The sequence below is a fragment of the Scyliorhinus torazame genome, chromosome 4 (assembly GCF_047496885.1).
Source record: "Scyliorhinus torazame isolate Kashiwa2021f chromosome 4, sScyTor2.1, whole genome shotgun sequence".
NCBI classification, from domain to species: Eukaryota; Metazoa; Chordata; class Chondrichthyes; order Carcharhiniformes; family Scyliorhinidae; genus Scyliorhinus; species Scyliorhinus torazame.
In genome coordinates, this window is record NC_092710.1 from 271,010,902 (window position 1) to 271,023,197 (window position 12,296).

Sequence of the window (12,296 nt, forward strand, 5' to 3'; positions counted from 1 at the left end):
TAATTTTTCTAAATTCCAGTGAATACTTGTCTAGTCGACCCAATTTCTCCTCAGACGACAATGCCGCCATCCCAGGAATCAGTCTGTTGAACCTTTGCTGCACTCCCTTTATGGCAAGTATATCCTTTCTTAGATAAGGAGACCAAATTTAAGGTGATTGGCAGAAGGATTAGAGGGGACATGAGGAAAATCTTTATCACTCCGAGGATGGTGGGTGCCTGGAATCCACTGCCTAAGTTGGTGGTTGAGGCTGAAACGCTCAACTCATTTAAAAGGTACCTGGATCTGCATCTGATGAGCTTTACCCTGCAGGTATGGACCAGGTGCTGGAAAGTGGGATTAAAGTGGCCAGTTTCTTTTTCCCTCTTTTTGGCCGGTGGAGATGCGGCAGGTTGAATGACCTCTTTCTGCAGCGTAACTTTTCTATGATTCTACAATACTTCAGGTGTAGTATTGCACTAAGGAATTGTGCAGTTGCAGTAAGTCACCCTTGCTCCTGTACTCGAGACCTCTTGCAATGAAGGCCAACATACCATTTGCTTTCCTAACTGCTTTCCTAACTGCGTGCTTGCTTTCAGCGACTGGTGTTCAAGGACACCCAGGTCCCTTTGTACGTCAACATTTCCCACCATTTAAATAAAACCTGCCATTCTGTTTTTCCTACTCAAGTGAAAAACTTCACACTTATGAAATGAAATTAAAATCGCTTATTGTCACAAATAGGCTTCAAATGAAGTTACTGTGAAAAGTCCCTAGTCGCCACATTCCGGCACCTTATCTACATTATATTGCATCTATTAGGTATTTGTTCACTCACTCAACTTGTCTATTTCGTCATGAAGCCTCTTTACATCCTCCTCACCGTTCACATTCTCACCTAGTTTTGTGTTGTCAGCAAACTTGGAAATACTATATTTGGTTCCCACATCCAAATCATTGATGTATATTGTGAATAGATGGGGCGCAAACACTGATCCCTGTGGCACTTCATTCGTCACCACCTGCCACTCCGAAAAATACACATTTATTCTACTCTCTATTTCCTGTCTGCTAACCAATTCTCAATCCTTGCCAGTATATTCACCCCAATCCCATGTGCTTTAATTTCACACACTAGCCTCTTATGTGCGATTTTATTAAAAGATTTCTAAAAATCCAAATACACCACGTTCACTGGTTCACCCTTATCTATTCAACTAATCATGTCCTCAAAAAAACTCCAGAATGTTTGTATTTCAATCCCAGTCCAGACCCCAACAGTGACTAGGATGCTGGGCCAAAACCCCAATGTTTTATTTTATTTTGTAAGACTTGCGGAAAGAATGCTTCACTCTAGGAGTGATTGCATGAAAAAAATAGTGATTTGGTATTTTTAAAACAAAACTTTGTTATTAGCACAGTATTATACCTCACACCTGAAAATAGCTTACAGTTATCCCTTAAACAATACCACTGAATGCAGGGCGCGAACAGTGATGTGACGATGCCGTTAAATCTCGCGAGAGGCCTCGTGTGAGATTTGCGACTCTTGGAATGCCTCACGAGATCTCATTAGTTCTTGCGAGATGTTGCGATCTGGATCTCACCCTCACTGGGAGTGATCCAGGTTTACATATTTAAGTGAGCCATTAGGCTCATTTAAATATGTCGGTGCCCGATTCACCCGAGGTCCAGGAACAAACGCCTATGTCTGGGAGACCTCGCCATGGCGCTGTTTAGCATTGGTCCACTCAGACATTCTGAATTCTCTGTCTGTGTACACGAACAGGTGCCAGAGTGTGGAGACTAGGGGCTTTTCACAGTAACTTCATTGCAGTATTAATGTATGCCTACTTGTGATAATAAAGATTATTATTATTATTAAACGTGGACCAAGCGTGACAGCACCTGGGGGTGGTCTCCCAGGCCATCGGAGGCTTTCAGGTGGTTGGACTCCAGGCAGGGCAGTACCCTAGCACTCCTGTTGGCACCTGGACAGCTTGGCACTGCCACCTGTGCATCTTGGCATTGCCACCCGTGCACCCTGGCAATGCCACCAGAACACCCCAACAGTGCCAATGTGCCTGGGTTCCCAGTTGCCCCTGTCAGGGATTGGGCCTGGGGGGGTGACCTGCCCTTAACAGGTGGGGTGAGGGGGCTTGAGGATCCCTAAGTGGTAAGTTGGGGGGAGGGGCCCAGATGCCTCGGTCTAAGGGGGGTTGATAGATCAGGGTGGCATTTTAAAATGGCGTCTCGATCTCTTCCTAGCTGAGCTCGTCAGTGCAGGAAGTGAGGTAAGTGCAGCATTGGCGAGGAGTTCCTCGCTGAGGCCAAAAAAACCCCCAAAGTCACGTTTGATAGTGGGGTCGTCCTTTGTGCTGCAAGTGCCGAGAAAACACCCAAAATGGGACTCTGCTTATTGAAAGCTCAGTCCTGCTAACGGTAAATAAAATGCCATTAATTACAATCTCCATTCCCAATTAAACTACAAGAAATAAAATAAAACATAACAGCTCTCAATCCATCCTACATTTCAATGGCACAGAATAATACTTGCTTTCCATAAATGATTTGGCCCCTGTTAGAACCCCTGCAGACTTTGGCTGGATGTCTCCAAAAAGCTGTTTCAGCTGGTTTGTTTTCGCTTCCTCCGACAAGTCTGCACTGCTTTAAATACTACTCATTTTTTTAACTATCCCACTGTGGGAGCAAAAGACCTTGGGCGGAATTCTGCCCCCCCCCCCCCCCCGCCACGCCGGGTGGGAGAATCGCCGGGGCGCCGTGCGAGTCCCACCAACCGCAAGCGATTCTCTCCCCAACCGACGCGGCGAGAATCACGGCTGGCCGCTGGGAGAATTGCCACTCACCGTTTGCAACGGGCAAGCGGCGATTCTCCGGCCCGGATGGGCCGAGCGGCCTGCCCAATACGATGGGTTCCCGCCGGCGCCAACCACACCTGGTCGTTGTCGGCCGGAACAGCGCAGGAACGTTGGGGGGGGGGCAGCCTATGGGGGTCCTGCACTGGGGGGGGGGGGGGGCCTCAAAAAGGGTGTGGCCCGCGATCGATGCCCAACGATCGGCGGGCCGGCCTCTCTGAAGGAGGACCTCCTTTCCTCCGCCGCCCCGCAAGATCCATCCGACATCTTCTTATGGGGCGGCCTCGGGGAAGACGGCAACCGCGCATGCGCGGGTGACGCATTTACGCAACACCGGCCGCGTCATTTACGCGGCGATGCTTTTACGCGGCGCCAAGGCCACGTGCGTAAATGACGCGACACCGCTCCTAGCCCCCCTGCGGGCGGGAGAATAGGGGGCTGGGAGCGGGCTCCGACGCCGGAGTGAAACACTCCGGTTTTCACTCCGGCAGCGGGACTTAGTCTCCCAATGGGAGAATTGCGCCCCATACTTGTGGACTCAGTGTTCGCCAGATCACAACTCAACTCAAAAGCTTCCTCAAAATGTCTGAATCCCTTTATTCAACCCAGCAATGACATCGTCTCCCCAATCTGAAACAAATTAACTCCCCAGGCTGAAAACACTAATTCCCTAGGGTCTTCCCCTAGTCAAATAACAGTGCATTAGCCCATGCTTTTATGATGGTCAATTTCACCTCTGGCTCCAAAACACTTTCTGGTCTAGCAAAACAACATTCTTTTAAAAACAGGACTACTGCAGTCAAACACACTCTAACCCAGGCTTCCAACCCACAAATTGCCAAATGTTTGTAATTCAGTACAGCTAAAAAAAAATGCATTCGTCACAGTTTATCAAACATGATTTCCCTTTCATAAATCCATGTTGACTTTGTCTATTCCCGATGACATTTTCTAAGTGTTCTGTTATCACATCCTGTATGATAGACTCTTTACTTCTGCTGATGTGAGGCTAATGGGTCTGTAATTAGCTGTTTTCTCGCGCCCTCCTCTTTTGAATAGCGGGTTACATTTGCCACCCTCCAATCTGTTCCAGAATCTGTAGAATTTGGGAAGATGACAACCAACACATCCACTGTTGCCGAACAACCCCGCTTATCAGTATTTCAATTAATTCACCTCTTAACTCGGGGTGATAAGAAAGATCAGCTTCAAAATGCATCCATTAAAAAAAAAATTGGATTCAAGAAAATAAAAGGAGCAGCAAATGTAGTTGGCGAAAGGGATGCGTGTTTGACTCTTTTTAAAATTCAGTTTCCAATGGAACCTTCAGGCATTATTTCTAAATTAAAGTTACTGTACTGAGTGCAGGTTCTTTTCAACAACACATCCAATATTGTGAGTAGAACTGTTTGTTATTTTGAAGACAGATTTTGTTTCTGTGCTTGGAGCTAAATCTTGAGTAAAATGCTTCTCTTCCAATCTGCTTAACTAAGCATTCAACTCTTTCACCAGGGATAGAGCTTCTGGCATGTGTTTCTTTTGATCCATTCATGGAATGTGGCCCTCTTTATTGCCCATCTCTAATTGCTCCTAATCACCTGTTTGAATACAGCTGAATGGCTTGCTCGGCCTTTCAGAGGGCTGCTCAGAGTCAACCACATTGCTGTAGGTCTGAGGTCATGCTTAGGTCAGACTGGAATAAAAAGGCCGCGTTCCTCCTCTAAAGGACATTGGTGAACCAAAGGTTTTATCGTAATCCGCTAGTTTTGTGAAGACCACTGCCGACTCCAGCTATTTTTTTAAGTTGCAAATTTTATAAAAATATTTAAATTCCCAAACTACCAAGCGGAGTTAGATGGTCTTGATTAACAAGGGAGTCAAAGGTTATAGGGGGTAGACAGGAAATTGGAGTTAAGGCCACAATCATCAGCCATAATCTTATCAAAAGACGGAGCAGGCTTAGAATACCTAGTGTGCAGGAGGAGACCATTCAGCCCATCGAGTCTGCAACGGCCCTCTGAAAGAGCACCCTACCTAGGCCCACTTCCCCTCCCTATCCATGTAACCCCATCTATCCTTTGGACCAAAAGGGGCAATTTAGCGTGGTCAATCCACCTAAGATGCACATTTTTGGACTACTGGGGGGAGGGTGGGGGGGGGGGGGGGGGGAGAGAACCGGAGCACCCGGAGGAAACCCACGCAGGAGAATGTGTTAACTCTACACAGACAGTCACTCAAGGTCACAAGTGAGGCAGCAGCACTAACCGCTGTGCCACCGTGCCGCCTACAGGGCTGAATAGCCTACTCCTGCTCTTGATTCATATGTTTGTATGTTGGTATAGTAGGATTTGAAACTTGTGTCTCCAGTTATTAAATACAACCTCTGAGTTGCTAGTCCAGTAACTGTGGGCATGTATGGTAATGCTTTTTGGGGCCTGCGTGGAAAGGTTGCTGCTATGCTTCATTATGTGGTGATTCAAGGATTTCGTATTACAAAAAAGTGAAAATTGAAATTAACTATAGATTTAAATTAGATTCATTAATCATGTTCAGCTACACTAATGAGATTTTTTTTATTGAGCGAGACATTATTTCTGATTTTTCAGCATGCATTTACAAATTAATTTAGTGTCATCCAAATGAGAGAAATTACTGATCTGATTAGTGGGATTCTGATCTTTGCAGTGCCCGAACATAAATCGCTGTTCTGGATTTGCACCTGCATTCTTCTTCTCCAGTCATTAGTCTCACTGTTGCTCTGTGGCAGGAAAAACTATTGAAGATTACCTTTTGCTCATTCCTTTATCATGGTTTTAGTTTGTAGTTCTGTTTTTGTTTTGGAAGTTTCTAAATTTTGACTTTTTTTTTAGGTTCGGAGAGAAATGGGAGAAGAATATTGGTGTGCACAGCATGATCCTTCCAGTGGACACCTGCCTGCAGTTGTTATTCATACTAGCTTCTTCAACTGCCTCGCTCCCTCCGTCACTCCAGAACATGAACTCATTCAAGGTATTGGTTTCTGTGTGTGGAAAAATGTGTGTGCTGTGGCAAATATTAGCTCTGCTAGGCAAATGGGACCTAATTACAGCTTTTGTCCAAAAGAACTGAACTCGAGGTGAGAATGACTTCTCTTGATATCAAGGCAGCTATTGATGGGAGTGTGGCTTCAAGGAGTCTGAGCATAACAAGTCAATGGGAATGGGGGTGGGGGGTGGGGGGGGGGGGTACTCTCCACTGTTTGGAGGCACATCTAAAGGAACCTTTTGGTAAAGCCCCACATAAGAGGTTAGAAAGTTTGGTGAGGGTTGAGGATATCTTGCCAAAGCAATACTTGTAATAGCTTAATACTCATCACTCCAAATAATTAACAAACATTTGGTACCTATGGGTAACAACACATTTATACAGCATCTTGAAAAGGTGTTTCACAGGAGCATTAGCAAACAAAGTTTGACATTGAGTCCTATGAGGATATATTGGCAAGGATGCCCAAAAATTGCTCAGAAAGGTAGGTTTTAAGCAGCATCTGAAAGGAAATATTACAAACCTACATGATAATACTGGACAAGTCAGATTCCAGAGTGAAACCTGACTTGGTGGAGCCGAACTATTTTGTTTGAAATCCTGGAGGAAAGTTACTGAACAAATTTACATGAGACTGCTGATGAACCTTTGACACAAAGAATTGAATTTTTAACGCAAGGAATAAAACATTTATTAAATAAGAAAAGTGAACTATATTACACCAGATAAAAAGGTTGGAAAGATCTCAATACAAACACAAAATTGCCACCGCAGTCAAGGTGGCACATTTACTGCTTAGCAATTTTCCTGACCACACAGACATTGGACATAACCTGCTCCATTGCTGTGTACAGCGTGCTAATCCTGACAGTTCAGTTCTGTAACAAGGATGCTGTACCAACTAAATGTACCTTTAGCAACTGATATATTTGCTTTCAGCAGCCATCAAAGTGATCTGAAATACAGTCCAGTCAGCTATAATTTATTTTATAGAATTTTACAGTTCATAGAATTTACAGTGCAGAAGGAGGCCATTCGGCCCATCGAGTCTGCACCTGCTCTTGGAAAGAGCACCCTACCCAAGGTCCACACCTCCACCTTATCCCCATAACCCAGTAACCCCACCCAACACTAAGGGCAATTTTGGACACTAAGGGCAATTTATCATGGCCAATCCACCTAACCTGCACATCTTTGGACTGTGGGAGGAAACCGGAGCACCCGGAGGAAACCCACGCACACACGGGGAGAATGTGCAGACTCCGCACAGACAGTGACCCAAGCCGGGAATCGAACCTGGGACCCTGGAGTTGTGAAGCAATTGTGCTATCCACAATGCTACCGTGCTGCCCCAAGGTTATCTACAATTGGAGAACTATAACAATATTAACATTTAAAATCATCGCTTTTCCAACATGTGATGCTTTCCGGATGAGTAAGAGTTACTGCCCTGGTTTTTATCCTTTTTAAAAGTATCTGAACCCGCGACTTCCGGTGGCGTGGGTGAATAGGGCGGCCGCAGCAACAAGAGCTCCCGCCAGTGGCCTCGATTCGCGGTGATGTCAGGGAAATCCCCGAGTCTTCACGGTACGTGTCCCTAACTATCGTCGGCCTTTGGGGTCGTCACGAGCAGCCAGCGGGACCGGTTTAAAAAGCGGCGAAGAACCCCGCGCGAGTGTTGGGCGGCGGGAGCTGAGGCGCTGGGCCCAGCGCGGCCTCGAGGTCAGAGCAGCGGGGGCGGAGCCAAGAGGAGGCCGAGGCGGCAGGCCCGAGGCCAGGGCACTATGTAGGGAGGGTGCTCCACGTCGGATGGCTCCCACCTAGGAGGAAGAAAGAAGGCTTAAGCCTGGTCCCAGGGGAGCTCTGGGTGAATGTAGAGGAGAAAGAAAGATCGTTTAAGGAAGTTTGGTAAAAGTTTTTTTTTTTCCCTCCCCCTCTTTTTTTCAAAAAAAAAGAATGTTAGATTGATGAAGGACAGGAGGGTGAAGGGAGAGAGGGGAGAAAAGAAAGAAGGTAAAAAACAATAAGCCGCTAAAGGACGTAAAGAGCAGCGTCGAAGAAAGGAGGAAACGCGGGATCGCCGCTGAAGGAGAAGACGAGTAAAGGTGTTGACAGGATGGCGGAAGCCGAACTGCAAGGCGGGCCCGCACTACTTACGGTGGAGAAGATGACCGAGGTGATGGCGGTGGAGCTGGAAAAACAGTTTGCGAGGCACATGGAGGCCTTGAGGAAGGAGACGGCGGTCGCGTTGAAGTCATTGGTCGAGGAGGCAATCGGCCCGGTGAGGGTGGAGGTGGCAAAGGCATCAGCCGAGGTGAGAGAGCAGGGCGAGAAGATGAAGGAAGTGGAGGAGGTCGTGTCACGACACAGCGACCAGGTCACCTCGATGGTTAACAGAGGACTCCGAGCAAAGCTGGAAGACTTGGAAAACTGCTCAAGGCGGCACAATTTGAGAATTGTGGGCTTGCCCGAAGGGACAGAAGGCCCAAGGCCAGCGCAATACTTTGCTAAGAAGTTGGCGGAGCTTATGGGGGAGGGTGAGAGCCCTACCCTGTACGAGCTGGACCAAGCTCATCGGTCATTAAGGCCGAAGCCCAAAGTGAATGAGCCGCCAAGGGCAGTAATTATCTGCTTCCATAAGTTTTGCATGAAGGAGAAGGTATTAAGCTGGGCGAAGCAGGAGCGTGAGGTGCTGCGGGATGGTACTGCAGTTCGGATCTACCAGAACTTGATGGTGGAGTTGGCAAAAAGACGAGCGGTGTTTGGGCGAGTGAAGGTGGCTTTGTACAAGAAGGGGGTGCGATTTGGTGTGGTGTACCCGGCGAAGTTGAGAGTAACATATAACGCCAAAGACTTTTATTTTGAGACAGCGGAGGCGGCTGAGGCGTTCGTGAGGGCAGAAGGCTTGGGACAGACATGAAGAGCGGAACTGGAAGAGAGACTGTGGACTGTGTTTGAGCAGCTGGAAAATGTATAAATGTTACAACTTTCCTTTTACTGATTTGTATTGCAATTTACTTCTCTTTGCATTGTTACAGAGTTCAAGTTAATGGCGTTCTGTGTTGCGACGGTTAAATGTTATGTTAGTGAATTGTTGGGCTTGTTTTGGTGTTTCTTTCTCTGGGACTGGGTGGAAGGGGGCGAGAGGTCTTGGGGGGGTGGGGGCAGGGGGGGGGGCACCCGCGCTAGCTAACTAAAGTCAACTAGTGAACGGAGGTGATGTGAGAGGAGGGCTGCAGACATTGGAGCCTGGATAGCAGGCTTCAATGGGCCTACGAGGCGAGCGAGAGGGGGGGGAAGGGATGGATGTTGGGGGATGTTTTTGTCGGGGGGGGTTCGATGTTAACAATGGACAGGGGCGGGTCAGGCTTATGGGGCAGGGCCCAGTGGTATGGTGATGGTGGATAAGAAAGGTGGGGGGGGTGGGTGAGAGACCCCCAGTAAAGATAGTCACGTGAAACGTGAGAGGGCTAGGAGGTCCGGTCAAAAGGTCAAGGGTGCTTGCACATCTTAAAAGTTTGAAAGCCGATGTAGCAATGCTGCAGGAGACTCACTTGAGGGTGAAGGACGAGGTGAGACTTAAAAAGGGCTGGGTTAGCCAAGTGTTTCACTACGGATTTGATGGAAGGGTTCGAGGGGTAGCGGTGTTGGTCAGCAAAAGGGTACGCTTCCAGATGGAGAAGGTGGTGGCAGTTCAGGGGGGTAGATATGTGATTGTGGCAGGGGCGCTGGAGGGGAGATTAGTGGCGCTGTTATGTGTATACGGTCCCAATTGGGATGATGTGGGATTCGCGAGGAAGGTGTTTGGGGCTATTCCCGACTTGGACACGCATGAGCTGATTGTGGGGACGGACTGAAACTTGGTGCAGGAGCCATGGTTGGACAGATCACGGCCGCGCTCGCTGGTCCCATCAAGGGGGGGGGGGCAAAGGCGTTGACTGGGCTAATGGTGGAAATGGGAGGGGTGGAGCCTTGGAGGTTCCTGCACCCGAGGGAACGGGAGTTCTCGTTTTTCTCAGCGGTCCATAAGGTATACTCGCGGATCGACTTTTTTGTGGTGGGGAAGGCTTTGCTGGCTGGAGTCAAGGGGTCGGAATACTCTGCAATTGCAATGTCAGATCACTCTCCACATTGGGTGGATATGGTTCTGGAGAAGGGGGTAGCGCAGTGACCGGGGTGGAAACTGGATGTGGGGCTTTTGGGGAACCAAGTGTTCTGTGAGAAAATTGAAAGGTAATTAAGGAATATGTAGGTTTAAACTGTACGGGTGAGGTGTCGAAGGCAGTCGTCTGGGAGGCTCTAAAGGCGGTGGTGAGGGGTGAGGTAATTTTGTTTAAGGCCAGGTGGACAAAGAGGAGAGGTTGGAGCGGCAGAGGGTAATAGATGAGATGTTGGAGGTAGATAGGAGGTATGCAGAGGATGGGGACCCAGCGAAGCTGGAAAAGAGGAAGGAACTACAGGCGAGCTTCGACCGACTGTCTACCAGGAAGGCGATGCGCCAACTGAGACGAGCAAGGGGTGCAGTTTATGAACATGGAGATAAGGCGGGACGTATGTTAGCCGGTCAGCTCCGGAGGGAGGCAGCGGCAAGGGAAATTCTTCAGGTGAGCAATAGGGCAGGGAAGTTGGTGGTGGCTCCAGTGCTGATTAACAATGTTTTTGAGGAGTTTTATGATAGGTTGTACAAGTCAGAGCCACCCTGGGGAGACCGTGAGATGCAGGAATTTCTAGATGGGTTGGAGTACCCGAGGCTAGGGGATGGGGACAGGGCTACATTAGAAGGAGCAATAGTGGAGCAGGAGATAAAGGATGCAATTGGGAGGATGCAGTCGGGGAAGGTGGCAGGGCCGGATGGGTTTCCGGTGGAATATTATAAAAAATTCAAGGATAGGTTGGCACCCCTGATGGTGGGGATGTTTGAGGAGGCGAAAGGGAAGGGGGTGTTGCCGCAAACCTTGGGTCAGGCATCGATTTCACTGTTGCTAAAAAAAATAAGGATCAACGGAGTGTGGGTCGTATCGGTCCATATCACTTCTGAATGTGGACGCAAAAGTGTTGGCGAAGGTACTGGCGGGTAGGCTGGAGGAGTGCCTCCCGAAGGTGATAAGGGAGGATCAGATGGGGTTCGTGAAAGGGAAGCAGCTGTTTTCGAACATTAGGAGGGTTTTGAACGCTGTTATGGCACCGGCGGAAGGGAAGGAAACGGAGGTAGTTGTGGTATTGGACGCCGAGAAGGCGTTTGATTGCGTAGAATGGGGGTACCTGATGGCAGTGCTGGAGCTGTTTGGGATTGGGTAAAGCTATTATATAAGGAGCCGAAGGCGAGTGTCCGTACAAACAATATCAGTTCGAGATACTTTTCTCTCCACCGTGGGACGAGACAGGGATGCCATAAGACCATAAGACATAGGAGCGGAAGTAAGGCCATTCGGCCCATCGAGTCCACTCCACCATTCAATCATGGCTGATTTCAACTCCATTTGCCCGCTCTCTCTCCATAGCCCTTAATTCCTCAAGAAATCAAGAATTTATCAACTTCTGTCTTAAAGACACTCAACGTCCTGGCCTCCACCGCCCTCTGTGGCAATGAATTCCACAGACCCACCACTCTCTGGCTGAAGAAATTTCTCCTCATCTCTGTTCTAAAGTGACTCCCTTTTATTCTAAGGCTGTGCCCCCGGGTCCTAGTCTCCCCTGCTAATGGAAACAACTTCCCTACATCCACCATTTCTAAGCCATTCATTATCTTGTAAGTTTCTATTAGATCTCCCCTCAACCTCCTAAACTCCAATGAATATAATCCCAGGATCCTCAGACGTTCATCGTATGTTAGGCCTACCATTCCTGGGATCATCCGTGTGAATCTCCGCTGGACCCGCTCCAGTGCCAGTATGTCCTTCCTGAGGTGTGGGGCCCAAAATTGCTCACAGTATTCTAAATGGGGCCTAACTAATGCTTTATAAAGCTTCAGAAGTACATCCCTGCTTTTATATTCCAAGCCTCTTGAGATGAATGACAACATTGCATTTGCTTTCTTAATTACGGACTCAACCTGCAAGTTTACCTTTAGAGAATCCTGGACTAGGACTCCCGAGTCCCTTTGCACTTCAGCATTATGAATTTTGTCACCGTTTAGAAAATAGTCCATGCCTCTATTCTTTTTTCCAAAGTGCAAGACCTCGCACTTGCCCACGTTGAATTTCATCAGCCATTTCTTGGACCACTCTCCTAAACTGTCTAAATCTTTCTGCAGCCTCCCCACCTCCTCCATACTACCTGCCCCTCCACCTATCTTTGTATCATCGGCAAACTTAGCCAGAATGCCCCCAGTCCCGTCATCTAGATCGTTAATATATAAAGAGAACAGCTGTGGCCACAACACTGAACCCTGACTTCCGGGTGCGGCGATGACCAGCT

At 48.1% G+C, this 12,296-nt stretch overlaps 1 protein-coding gene across 2 annotated transcripts in view; it reads left to right on the top strand.

The window, feature by feature from the left end:
* The window catches only part of ube3d (ubiquitin protein ligase E3D), a 423,439-nt gene that overhangs the window by 320,012 nt on the left and 91,131 nt on the right, over positions 1 to 12,296 (top strand). For both annotated transcript variants that reach the window (XR_011940766.1, XM_072499800.1), the window contains exon 9: positions 5,726 to 5,864. Coding sequence is in view for 1 of the 2 variants with exons in the window: in XM_072499800.1 (XP_072355901.1) it covers positions 5,726 to 5,864 (139 nt within the window). In the remaining variant the exon portion in view is untranslated. The remainder of the gene's footprint in view (positions 1 to 5,725; positions 5,865 to 12,296) is intronic.